Source organism: Acomys russatus, chromosome 17, assembly GCF_903995435.1.
Source record: "Acomys russatus chromosome 17, mAcoRus1.1, whole genome shotgun sequence".
NCBI lineage: Eukaryota > Metazoa > Chordata > Mammalia > Rodentia > Muridae > Acomys > Acomys russatus.
In genome coordinates this window covers 17,598,957-17,612,086 of record NC_067153.1, presented here as the reverse complement: position 1 = coordinate 17,612,086, position 13,130 = coordinate 17,598,957, and the positions used below count along the sequence as shown (strand labels likewise).

The 13,130-nt window shown below is 46.5% G+C and overlaps 1 protein-coding gene across 2 annotated transcripts in view; it reads left to right on the top strand.

The window, feature by feature from the left end:
• The first annotated feature begins 5,255 nt into the window (after positions 1-5,255).
• The window catches only part of Tg (thyroglobulin), a 175,191-nt gene continuing 167,316 nt past the window's right edge, over positions 5,256-13,130 (top strand). For both annotated transcript variants that reach the window (XM_051159577.1, XM_051159576.1), the window contains exons 1-5: positions 5,256-5,322; positions 5,754-5,862; positions 6,853-6,950; positions 7,893-8,096; positions 8,415-8,574. In XM_051159577.1, coding sequence (XP_051015534.1) covers positions 5,256-5,322; positions 5,754-5,862; positions 6,853-6,950; positions 7,893-8,096; positions 8,415-8,574 — 638 coding nt within the window. The remainder of the gene's footprint in view (positions 5,323-5,753; positions 5,863-6,852; positions 6,951-7,892; positions 8,097-8,414; positions 8,575-13,130) is intronic.

The following is a 13,130-nucleotide window of genomic DNA, read 5'->3' as shown; positions in this document are numbered from 1 at the left end:
ACATTTTAAGACATTAAAAACAAAATTAAGTCACTAGAGAAATGAAAGATGTCCCTTAAGGATTGGCTGAAATGATGATGGTGATGATGATGATGATATAGAAGAGATATAATACCAAATGTGATCTTCAGACTCAATACAACCCCCATCAAAATCTAGATGACATTCTTCACAGAAATAGAACACTTAATCCAAAATACATAGGGAAATATTAAAAAGTCCCCAATGGCCAAGGTAAACAATTTTGAAGTTATTATAATACCTAATTTCAAATTATAGAGCTATCATAACCAAAACACTACAGTAGTGGCACAGAAATAGACATGTAAATTAATGGAATAAGAGAGAGGACCCGGAACTAAAACCGCAGCTGTCACCACCAAATCTTTGACAATGATGTCAAGAGCACAAAACTGTACCCTTTTCATGAAAAACAAAAACAAAACAAAACAACAAACAGTTCTTAGAAACCATATATCCATACGTAAATAGACAAAGGTGTGTATTGCTTACCCTACTGAGGAAATATGGAGAGCTAGACTCTTCCCCCATCTCTCTCTGCTTTCATAAGACAGGGATTCTCTGTATAAAACATCCCTAAACGTCCTGGAAACACTTTGTAGACCAGACTGGCCTCAAACTTAAAGAGAGCTGCCTTCCTCTGCCTCCAGAGTGCTGGGATTAAAGGCATGTGCCATCACTACCCGGCTCATACTTCCTTTTTTGTTTGTTTGTTTGTTTGTTTGTTTTGTATATGTGATGCCGAAGCGAGCGCTCATATTTTAAATATAAGCATTTAAAGCTATAATTTCCAACATTGAGTACGATATATGTAAATGTAGATATATATAACTCTAGACTTCACATATGAGAGAAAACATACTGTATTTATATTTGTGAGTCTGGCTTATTTTGCTTAACATAACGATTTCCAGTTGTGTTTTTCTTAAGGTGTTCTGTTTTCCTTATGATAGCCATGTTGACTGGGGTAATATAAAATCCCAGCTTATTTTAAATTTCATCTTCTTTAGTGGCTAAGGATGCTTAACACCTTTTTTCCAAATATTTATTGGTCATTTCTATTTCATCTTTTGAGAACTGTTATACTCAATTCTCCAGAGGTTTGGTGTTTAGTTTTTATGGGTTTAAAAAATAGATTCTGAGTACTGTTCTCCTGTTAGATGAATCTTTGGCAAGAGTCTTCTATCATCCTGTCTCTGCTGATTTTTCTTTTGCTGTACAGAAGCTTTTTCATTTCATACACCCCCAAGTTCTGAGATTGTTTCCTGTGATACATAGGGTCCTATGTGCCCTGAGTGCAAGCCCCACTCATCAAAGTCTCCAACTTGTTATTTGTTTTTGGTTTTTGTCCCTTTTTTTGTTTTGTTTTGTTTTGGTTTGGTTTGGTTTTTGGTTTTTTCAAGACAGGGTTTCTCTGTGTACCCTTGGCTGTCCTGGACTCACTTTGTAGACCAGGCTGGCCTTGAGCTCACAGAAATCCACCTCCCACTGCCTCCCAAGTGCTGGGATTAAAGGCGTGTGCTACCGTGCTGGGGCCCAAAGTCTCCCAACTGGTAAACAGAGAAACTCATTTGAAAGGAGAGAACCTGAACTGAACTGAGAAAATAACTTTTCAGTGTCGTCCACAGTTTAAGCCACTCTTAGAAGGGATAAGAGAAAACGCTTCTACTCCATCTTTATGAATATATAAATTAAGTGTGAAACAACCTCCTTGTGAGTCCCACAATAAGGAGAGTAGGGACTACTACTGACATGGACTCTCACACCCCCAGTGCTGATCACTTCCCCCTGGCAGGGTGGCCATTCCAGGCCGTAGAGGAAGAGGATACAGGTAGTACAGAGGAGATGATATACTGAGGTCAGGTGTTAGGGGAAGAGGGCTCCCCTTTCTGAGGACTAGGAGAGGGAGGCAGAGGGGATCAAAGAAGGAGGGTGGGATCTGGAGGCATTGAGGGAGGGGCTAGAAACAGGAGGTAAAGAAGTCAAACTGCAGAACAAGCAGGTAACTGATAGTGCTAATCCCACTACATGGGAATAGCTCCGAGACTGGCTGGGAGGAAGGATATAATTTTGAGTTACAGGGTTGGTGTGTGGGAAAGGGGTAAAAGCTGTCCCTAGAGAGAGCATAGGGCCCAGCAGTACCAAATACTGTGGGAGATCAAAGTAGGAAAGAGGCCTAGTAAGTGTTCCCTATGAGGGTCACAGGCATTGATGGATTCAGAAGTGAAGTTCCATTCGTAATACCTCCCTGTGTACCCCAAGGACTGTGTTTTCCTCACATCTTCAGCATGTCTATTTCTGTACAGAGGCCTTGTAAGGGAAAGGAGACAAAGGAGAAAGCTAAGCTGTTGCATTCAGAACCAAGGAATGCCTGTGTCAAAGAAGAACCCTCCACCAGAGTGATGGAGGACTTAGCCAGACAGAGCCTTGTTCTGAGTCTCTGTGGAGAAAAGCACAGTAGAGGTGAGGAGCTGAGTCATCATGAGTAGACAGCTTCACATGGGGGAGACTGAAGGTTCTGCTCTGCTCTGCTGCCTGGGTAGAGAGAAGCCCTCTTCTGGTGGGGCAGGGCTGCTCTGGTGTGGTCTGAAGCTCACACTGCTCTCCTGAATACTGAGCTCACACCACCCACTTCAGTGGTCTCTCAAGTGAGTCTGGGCATAGAGTACCTGTCTCTGTCCCCCAGAGCCCTCTTCATCCTGCTTCATGGGCCATGCCCAAAGGTCCTAAAGTGCCATACCCAGTGGAGCAAAGACACCCCGGCTGGCAAGGACCAGGCTCTGTCACCTATACTCCATTGCTTCAGAGGGTCAGAGCCAGGCACAGTGACTAAGCACTTAGCCTGCCTTGACTAACCTGGAGTATGGTGAGAAGCAGGAGGAGAAGTGGGTCTGTGACAAATCTCTTTGCTACCACATTCAACTTCCTAACACACATCTGCTTGGAAAAGTCTGCAAACAGAAAGAGGCTGACCCATGGGGTGGTGTGGTGCTCTAGCAGGGAAGGTGCTGATGACATCCAGAGCAAGGGGTCACCAGGGCCCTTACAGCATGGGCAACAGGCGCTGGGCGCAGGAAGATCTTTCTCCTGAGTGTCTTTCAGGATGATCTCCCTCCAACTTTCCAGAGTGACTTAGGTTTCCTGACCCCTGGTGGCAAGCTCTGAATTTTCTGACATTTTCTAGGACTGTCCCTGCAGCTCATGAAGGAGACACCATAAGCTCCAGGCAAGAGCTCTTCTGCCATGCTGAGCTATAGCTGTGAGGATCCAGAGATGAAGAAAGGGGAGGGGGCAGGGACTAGAGGGGGAATAGGGGGCTGCCTGCTGGGATTTGAAGGATGTCCATTGTGAAGACTAGGGAGGATCTCAGACTGTCAATCACAACTAAACCATCAGTGTGGGAAGCATTTGAACTAGAACAGTCTGTGAAATGCCCAGGGAGAGGGGACCTGAGCTCTGGGGAGAAGCCTGGATGGAAGCTAGGGAGTGGTGGGGAAAACCCTGAAAGTGAAGTTGCCTGGGAAAGCAGTATGAGCAGGGTTTCTTACCTGTCTTAATCCCACACTCAATTTGTCTCATGAACAGAACATACTTAGGTTCTTGGGGGTGATCTGTGAACTCCAAATCCAAATTCCTATGTTGAGCCTTCTGTCAGCATGGCTGTTATTTAGAGATGGGGGTCTACACTAAAATAAGGCTCTTTAAGGTAGCAACCTAACATGGCTGTGTGTTCAGGAGGAAAGACTGTGACCCTGATACACAGAAGGGAAATACTACATGAACACATGGATTAGCTGGTGAACCGTAAGACACAGAGTGGAGCCTCAGAAACCAACCCTGGCACCTTTGTTTCAGTCTTCCAGCCCCCCAGAACTCTGAGAAGAAACTTGTTGATTTTGTAAGCCGCTACTCCCATGATAGATGCACTGTGATGGCAGCCCAAGACAGCTAACACAGTTGTGAACATTAGGTACTCATGTCCAAGACTGTGAAAGCCATAGTTAACCTGCATGGTCTCTGCAGCACACACACACCCCTCCACTCTAATATCCAGTGCACAGAGGGAGCCCTTGGTGCCTGCCCAGTGGAAGACATGCCCTCTACCCACAACTCTCCTTCCTCTTTCAAGGACACCGGCTGCTCTTCAAATTCTGATATGCTCCTCCTCCACTCCACCCGTGAGAAGTCATTCTGCCCTCTCTCCTGCTGGGCTGTTCTATGTAGTTGTCATCACCAGTCACAATGATGCCCTTTGCACATCAAGAAGATAATGACAACAATGGTGATGCCACAAGTGGGCCACCTTCCTCAATTCTTGATTTGCTGTCTTGAAGAGACCCTGTGGACAGGCCGGCATGCACGGCCACTGTCTGCTCAGCTTCGTTTCTAAGGACATTGTGGCTTGAGAATATGGCTCATTTTCATAGGTTACAGAAGGGCAGCTGGGAAGGAAGGGAGCTAATCTTAAGAAAAAGTGCGGGGACATGCGGGCCTTACTGTGAGAGAACACCGCTTCCTGCCTCTGCTAGCTTAGCAGGGCTTGGTCCACAGAAAAGAGGAGCCTGAGAAAGGTTCATATGTATGCATGTGTGCTCATGCATGTGAGAGAAGGTATGTGAGGTATACTTGGTTTCCTTCAGTTCAGTTCAGTTCTCGTGTTTACTATTAATGAGGCAGACTTTTTCTGTTTTGTTTTCTGCCATGCTTCATTTTCTAGAGTAGTGCCTATAGATGTTGGGCTCTAATACAATATTGTAGGAAGGAAGGAAGGAGGGAAGTGAGAAAAGGAGGAAGAATGGAGGGAAGGAAGGAAGGAAAGAAAGGAAGAAAGGAAAAAAGGAAAGGAAGAAAGGAAAGAAGAAGAAGAGAGGAGACGGCCGTGAGAGAATCAGGAGGAAAAGAGGAGGCATTTTATCTTTCATGGAGTTAAAATCCAATTCTCTCACTCTAAGGGTACAGAACCTGAACATTTGCCTGTGAAGAGGAATTTCAATACCGTTCTCCCATTTCTTGTCCCCACATCCTGGAGTGGTCACCCTACTGAGCACTCGAGTATTCTTAGGGGGAGCAGACTCGTGTAGGAGTTCCTGTGACTGGCAGAGAAAACAAGGTGAGCCACTGCCTCGTCAAGTGTACTTGAGCATGACAGCAGCCCTTGCACTGTGCTATAAAGGCTCCCTTATGAGGAGACTCAGGTGGGACTCTTACCCCTTCATCCCAGGAGCAGGGGGAAGATGGCCCTGGTCTTGTGGGTCTTTACTTTGTTGATCTCAGTCTGCCTGGTGGCAGCCAACATCTTTGGTAAGTTCTAAGGCTGAGGCCATAGTTTGAAAAGGGAATTTTCAGGCATGGGGCTCAGCCAGGCTCTGGCCAAGGCCTTTGAGCATGCTGGTTCTCATCTAACCCCACAAATGCCCAGAGGCTAGATATTTGCTCTTTACTGTTCAGATGAAAGAGGCCCAGAGACCTGTATGCAGAGAAGTGCCTAATATCCCAGAGCTAGAAATTGGTGGAGTAGTGATAAAGAAACTGGGAGAACGGAGATTCCCTCCTCCCCCCGCCTCCCCAGGAGAGTGCAGATGACTAAATGACCTAATTGTGCACTAGAGATGCTATTAAGGGCTGTCAGTAAGACTGAGAAGGTGAAGGCCGTGTCTCTGTATCTGAAGGCCTGTCCTTGGGGGTGGAGACAGGGCTTGCACCCTTCTCATGTGTTGCTTCCCTTCACGCAGAATACCAGGTAGACTCACAACCGCTCCGTCCCTGTGAGCTGCAGAGGGAGAAGGCCTTTCTGAAGCAGGCTGACTATGTTCCACAGTGCTCTGAAGATGGAAGCTTCCAGTAAGACTGGCTTTAGAAAGAGCTCCAGGGCCCTAAAACACCTTGAAGAACCTTTCACAACTTGTCCCTGTGATCCCCAGTTGTATCCACCCAGTTCCTCAGGTTCCTGAGCTACACTATCTTTGGGGGGGGGCTCCTTCTCTGTCCTCAAGTACAGACAGTTTGTTGCTTCTGACAGCTCCTCAGGTCTTGCTGAAGCTTTATCTCAACTGATTTAAAACATAGTTTGTAAGGCCTTATGGTAAAGTCCAAATAGAGGTGACGGTGCTCCTAGGCACCCACCCCACCCGCCAGTTCCCTGGCGGGGCAAAGCAGGAAGTGCCTATTACTTGGCTAACCCCATTTTCATAGATTCTCTGGGCTTCCTGGTTACTTCTCTCCAGGGAGCCCTGCTTTGAAAGGGGCTCTTTTGCAGGTACTCTGACGCATCTTGAGTCCTGGCACTGTGTTTGTCCAGGTTGAGTGAGGTTATGGTCTAACTTTCTCTTTCCTATGGAGGAAGACTCCTTATCCCTCTCTACTGTGCAGTCACAGGCAGAGTCCTCACCTCCGACTTTAGGGATACCCTCCCTGCTCCTATCACTTACACAGGCTTCCCATAGGCACAACCACTGGCCAACTCTAGTCAGGACCTCTGGGAATTCAGGGTCATGGGGGAGGGGTTAAGGAGTATACCTCTGCGGTTTTATTTTCTTTCATTTGTTTGTTTTGCTTTTACCAGTCTTGTACATGTTTCTTTCTGAAATTTCAGCCCTGCCTTGTCCCTAGGAAGATCCACATATGCTCTCCTCTTTATCCACCACATTCTACCACAGGCTACCTAGTGACTCTCGGTGTAATCTCCCCCACCCTAGGAACTCACCCCATGGCTTTGTTTGATCAGGACTTTGGCTTGCCTATGTGACTTGCTAGCCCCTGGTCTCACTGATCTGGAAGCAGATTGTGGCTTCAGGAAGCCATTCTGGTGTCACATGGGATTTCTCTCTTCAGGACAATCCAATGTCAAAATGATGGCCAATCCTGTTGGTGTGTGGATGCTGACGGCAGCGAAGTACCTGGGAGCAGGCAGCTGGGGAGGCCAACAGCTTGTAAGTCACACAGGGGCACCCAGTGGGGCAGGGACACTTACACTAGTTCACATCACATCTAGGGGCAAGGACTAGGCTTAAGGAAGTGAAGTGGGCAAGTCTGGATCCTCATCATTGCATATACAGAAGATCCAATTTCCTAAGGACTCCTATGAAAGTCATATGAGACACTCAAGCATAGCCAGTAGCTAGCAAGGGCTTCCCATGAGGCAGCCAGCATGCCCTATACTGAGTCAGTTATGACCGGCAGACACAGAAGGGTTACAAGCCAGGTTTTATGGTGTCAGCAAATTTTTATCCAATGGTGAAGGCAAGGCTTAAAGTGAAGCTCTTTTCCAGTGGGTAGATGATGGTTCTGAGTGTCTGGTTTTATGTGGCCAGCATGTCTGGTTTGGGGATCCTGATGGCCCGTCACACTCTCTGACATCATGACCTTAACCAAAGTCACCTGTTCTCTCTGATCTACACACATCCAAGCCAAATCTGCAAAATGAACGGAAACCCCGCCTCACCCAATGTGATGGTTTGCAACATGATAAGCCTGGTGCATAGCAGCTATCCACAAACCTGGTGCGTGGCAGCTATCCACAGGGGCAAACAGGATGTGGCTTTTCCCCCCATGTCCGGGGGGGGGGGCGGGAGGTGGCTATCTTTTCACTTGTAGTTAGGGAGAGAAATGTAGAGTAGTGAAGCCACTTTTCAGGCAATACAGGTAACCCTCACAGAAATCCCGATTCAGACACTCTGTTAACCTTACAGCAAGCTCCTCTACAGTGACGAGGAGCTAGTGAGAACCACCCTACACTGACTCAGTTCCCAAGATGCTGTAACGTTCTGATGTCTGGCTGAGTGTCCCTCAGGGAGGAAGGGTCCTCCTGAGCTCGATGCTGATCCTGCTTGCTCCCCAACAGCCCTCCGCTGATGCTTCTCCTTGTCCCTCAGGTCTGTCCTTCTGCCAGCTGCACAAGCAGCAAGTCCTGCTGAACAGCTACATTAACAGCACAGATGCGGTCTACCTTCCTCAATGCCAAGATTCAGGGGACTATGCACCAGTGCAGTGTGACCTGTGGCAAATGCAATGCTGGTGTGTAGACACAGATGGGATGGAGGTGTACGGCACCCGTCAGCTGGGGAGGCCAGCAGCGTGTAAGTGTCACTGTCATGGGCACCAGAATTCCTGGTGGGCTACAATTTGTCTCCACGTGAATCACATGGTTGACAATACACAGAATGCCTAGGCTTTGAGGGAGAGGAAAAATGCCACAGAGGCAGTTGCATGATTTTTAAATCATTTCCACAGATCCTGGCTTGCTGGCTGACAGTACAAGCCCAGACGAGATTTCAACAAATACTTGTGAGCCTCTGGTGGCCTTTTGAGCACTATTGGGTTTCCATGGGTCATATGGGTAGCATAAATACCTAGCCATGCATAAGTACTGAACAGCTTTGCCTGAAAATGTTTAGGTCCAAGGAGCTGTGAGATAAGAAGCCGTCGTCTCCTCCATGGGGTAGGAGACAAGTCACCACCCCAGTGCTCTGCAGAGGGGGAGTTTATGCCTGTCCAGTGCAAGTTTGTCAATACTACAGACATGATGATTTTTGATCTGATCCACAGTTATAACAGGTAAGGGGGCGCGAGGGGTGGAGGGGAGCACTTCAGGGGCCATTGGCCCTTCAAGCTTACATATGTATCAGGATCTGGGCGTACCGTGTGTCACATGCAGCCTGGTAAAGAATTAAGAGATGCCTTGCCCTCATTTGTCACTGACAGGCAAGTTCAGCCTGTTGGCAGGTCTTTTAACAAAGCCATCTGGGAACAGCTATTGAAATTACAATTGCACGGTCTTGGTCAGTGTTTCATCGCTGTAGGGAGACACCATGACCATGGCAAGTTTTATAAAAGAAAGCATTTAAGTGGGGGCTTGCTTACAGTTTCAGAGGTTTAGTCTATTGTCATCATAGTGGGAGGAATGGTAGCATGTAAGCTGAGAGCTACATCCTGATCTATGGGCAGAGAAAGAGAGACTCTAGGCTTAGCACAGGCTTTGAACCCACTTCCTCCAATATTCCACACCTCCTAATCCTTTCAAATAGTGCCACTTCCTGGTGATCTATGGAGGGGGGTCACCTATGATGACTATTCACACTCAAACCACCACATACATCACATACATGTATGCTCAGCCTCACTAGCCTACCATGCAAATACAAATGGCAGAGTGTGAAGACCTACACATCAGGTTCTTTGTTATCTTGTTCCCCATCCTAGAAGAGAACTGGGGAGGAAAGAGACTGTCCTGCAAACAGGGAGAGTGGCTGATTCAATGTAACATACCATAAATATTTGTATAGCTGCTCAAAAAAAAAAAAAAAAAATCGGGGGCATCAGAGCCAGGGATGTTGACTTGAGCAGGATGCCAAAGCATGTATGCTAACACAACCCAAAATGGGCAGTGCACAATTTAATTATTAAAAACCTGTAGCACAGAAGTTCATTTATGTGCACATATGATCCTGTCATCAGATGAGTAGTCTGGGTCTGGCTAGAACCAAGAGTAGAAGTGATATGAAGGACCACATGGTTGTTGAGGGCCACCTGGAGATGAGGGCTGCAGGGGAAGAGTGGACAGAAAGGGAATCCCCATCAAAGGGAAAATAGCCCATTAGACAGCATGGGTATGATGGCACACATGCATTTCTCTAAGTTCTGCATGTGTGTGAATTTGTAAAGGACTTTCCCCTCTAAATAACAAATATAAAATGAGAAGCACCTTATACATTCTGTCCCAAATATCCAGGTAGTATCTGGCTATCCTGGAACACCCCGTGATTGTGAAGGGCCCCGTAGACTTTAGATGACATCAGCCCATTCTGAATAGAGAGAAAAGAAAGCACAGCTTGTGTGAACACTGCTGTGGGAGAACCTGAGCTGCCATGTGGCTGCCTTCCAGAACAGCCAGTTTCTGTGTGAGAGAGAACGTTCCCATGCGTTGTGCCAGAGGGGTCATGGACAGTGCCCCAAGTGCAGGTCCCACAGACAAACTTGATCTGAGTTGCATAATATTTTAGAAGCTTGCCATTTTTGTTAGGTCACATCCTGCAAGGTTTTCACGAAATTCATTATCAGCAATTTCCTACGTTCAGCCTAAAATACAAAACTCACAATACACTTTAAAAGACTGAAGTCGGAGATTGCATGCATTTATTTATTTGATTAAGAAGGTAGCCTTCAACTGTCTGCTTTGTACCAAACCCTTCTGTGTACTGGGTCCCTCAGAGTTTCTCCACCTCACTCCTGTCAGTCTTGTCTTGTTTCCAGTACTACTCTGCCCCATAGCCTTTGCCTCTGCCACCTGCAGTGTTCTTTGTCTGCCACTGTTTTGCAACGGGACCTGGTCACTTACCTTTCCATAGCCTCCCCACTGTTCTCTGCTCTGTTCACTGGCCATGGTTAAGCTCTCCTGAGACTTCACTTAGGAAGCCACTGAGAACATGCACCATCCCAACTTGCTCATCATCAGGGAATTCTTGTGCATCCAGTTTCAGAAAAATATAGGTTAGATTTCCCCCTGCTGGTGACTACTGATTAGCTTAGCTGAGAGCACAAGGCCACATCCGATGCTAATTGCATCCAAGGAATTTTAGATAACTTTAAAGCAGACATAGTTAGAAAGCATAGTCTCTGGAATACAGCCAAGAGAACTGAAGACTTTAAAGAGCTCACCCAAGGAAGCATAGTAGACTTTAGACGTCTGCTGTCTGAATTTGTGTGACTAATTTCTCTTCTCCCACAGCATAAGGCACAGAGTTTTGCACACAGTAGGTCTACAACCCCCACTTTAGAGATTTGGTGGATGCATCAAAACCTTTGGGGCACTCTGACATTGAGGCTCAGTTCATAGATACTGACACAAGAGGGCACTCTAGTTAAACACAAAAGTTGAGAAGCAACTTGCTTGTTAATGCTAACAAAGGCATTCACTTCTGAAATGTCCTCTCTCTCTCTCTCTCTCTCTCTCTCTCTCTCTCTCTCTCTCTCTCTCTCTCTCTCTCTCTCTCTCTCTCTCTCTCTCTCTCTTTCTCTCTCTCACTCACTCACTCACTCACTCCAGGTCCAATGACTCCTTTGGGCCAGTGGAAAGAGCTGCAAATCCATATAGAATAGGCCCAGTTCACCTGGGGTTGACAGATAAACTATAGGACAACCAGTTGCAGTTATGTTTCAGATAAGCAATGGACAATCTGTTTTAATGTATGCCCTTGGCAGTGCTTCAAATACTTTAAGGCATGGGAGTAGGGCAAGGCTCTGAGTAGGTAGGGCATTGCCTAAGCACCACCAGATCCTAGACTTTAAAAAACAATATCCTGGGGGTAGGGAAGAGCAGAGTGAGTACAGGGATTGCACCCCAAGTTCCAAGTTCTGAGGGCGATGATGGTAGCTCCATCTAGGCGCAGCAGTAGTGCTTGGGAGATGAAGTTCTACTGAAGACATATTTATCACACAGGACTTCAGCATGTGAACAAGAAATAACTGGAGGAGAGGAGAGTCAGGGATGGCTCCTTCTGAGTAGATGGTTGAAAATGTGCTTGGGAGGAAAAAGCCACGATTTGACTCTGGAATATCCCATGTAGATATGACATAAACAACTGACTTACTTCCAGGGAGCCTTAGAAATCCTGAGACCCAGGGACAGCTCCTTCTACTCCCCTGTGAGGTTCTCAATGTACTGTGCCATGATTTGTGCTTGAACTTGGCCACTGTAGGTCCTTTTCCTCCCTATGAGGAAAAGCCATTACTTACTATAGCAACTTGGCTGAAAAGCTAGGAGCCACGTTGTGATGGGTAATAGATATTCTGGCTCTTCTTGATGCTCCATTTTCCTTATGGCCACAGCCAAGTCACAACTGTGGGACTTTGTCTTACCCCAAGATGCAGGGGGAGCCCTGAAGAATGTAAGGTATGGCTGGTGCCATTATCAAGGTTTTAGAAACTTGAGTTCAAATTCTTTTATCGACCCTTATCATTAATTGTTATGCTTGCCCTGCCTGCCTAGCAACAAGCCTTTCCTGAAATGCCCTAGCACATCTGTTATCCCATTTGTCTTGTGGAAAGAGTCAGGAGTACCTTAATACCACACTGAAGCATCATCATAATTGGCACATGAGACTTTGGGGAGATCCTCACAGACACTTCATCTGGTCCCCTTCAAGGCAATTTATTCGAGCCAATTTGACTTGGGTACCACGTTATGTCATGTGTGTGGCCCTCTCCTAAGGACTACCTGCTCCAGTGTGGGAGAGAATCATCACATTGTCAATTTGTTAACATATTTGTTGCAGGTTAGGTTTCTGAAGGCCTGCCTACAAGAAGAATAAGAGACTCTAATCGTGTGGAGGGTGTTGCAAGGGAGCCGGAGTCATGGGTGGCACTCTGTAAATCCATGGGCTAGGGCTAGGGACCAGTCATCCAGATTCCACCGGACTTCATTTATACTAGCTCTGAGTCTGGGGTGACTCAGTGTGAGCATCAGCTCAGAGATGCTATTGCTCACTTCTGTCTAGGGTTTTCTGTCTGAAGGTCTCTGCCTTCTCTGTAAGATGAAACACACACTTTTTGTTTCATTAAGTATATCAGTTTTATCTTTCTTGGCATGTGCCTAAAACAGGATAAAGAAAGTTAGTGGAAATCATGGAGAAGACTGAGTGGAAAGAGAAATTAAGAAATCAGGACAAAGAATGGTCTAGAAAAATCTTTCTTTAAAGTTATAGAAGTGAGATGGGATTTGTATTTGCCTTTGAGCTCTGGCTATAATCAGAGAAGAGATTATTTTTCAGTCAGAATAATCCAGTTTCTCAGGTAAACACACCCTCTTATTCTATTAAGGGTGGAAGGAGCTGTTGTCCTTGGATACTTAGCAAGGGAGCAGTGCCAACGCCATCTTTGGATGTAGAGTTTGACAATCCCCTCCTGCTAATGAGGGGCCAGTGCCCATAAGCAGCCAGCCACACACTTGATTTCAGTGATGGATATCCTGGGCCTTGGCATGCTCTGCCTTGCTTCTTCCTCCTCCAGGGCTGTTCACCTCTCTGCTCTCCTTCCCTTCCCTTGGGGTATGTTTTGTCTGGATGTTGGAGACATGTCAATGATCCCTCTAGACATGTCATCCATTCTTTCCTGCT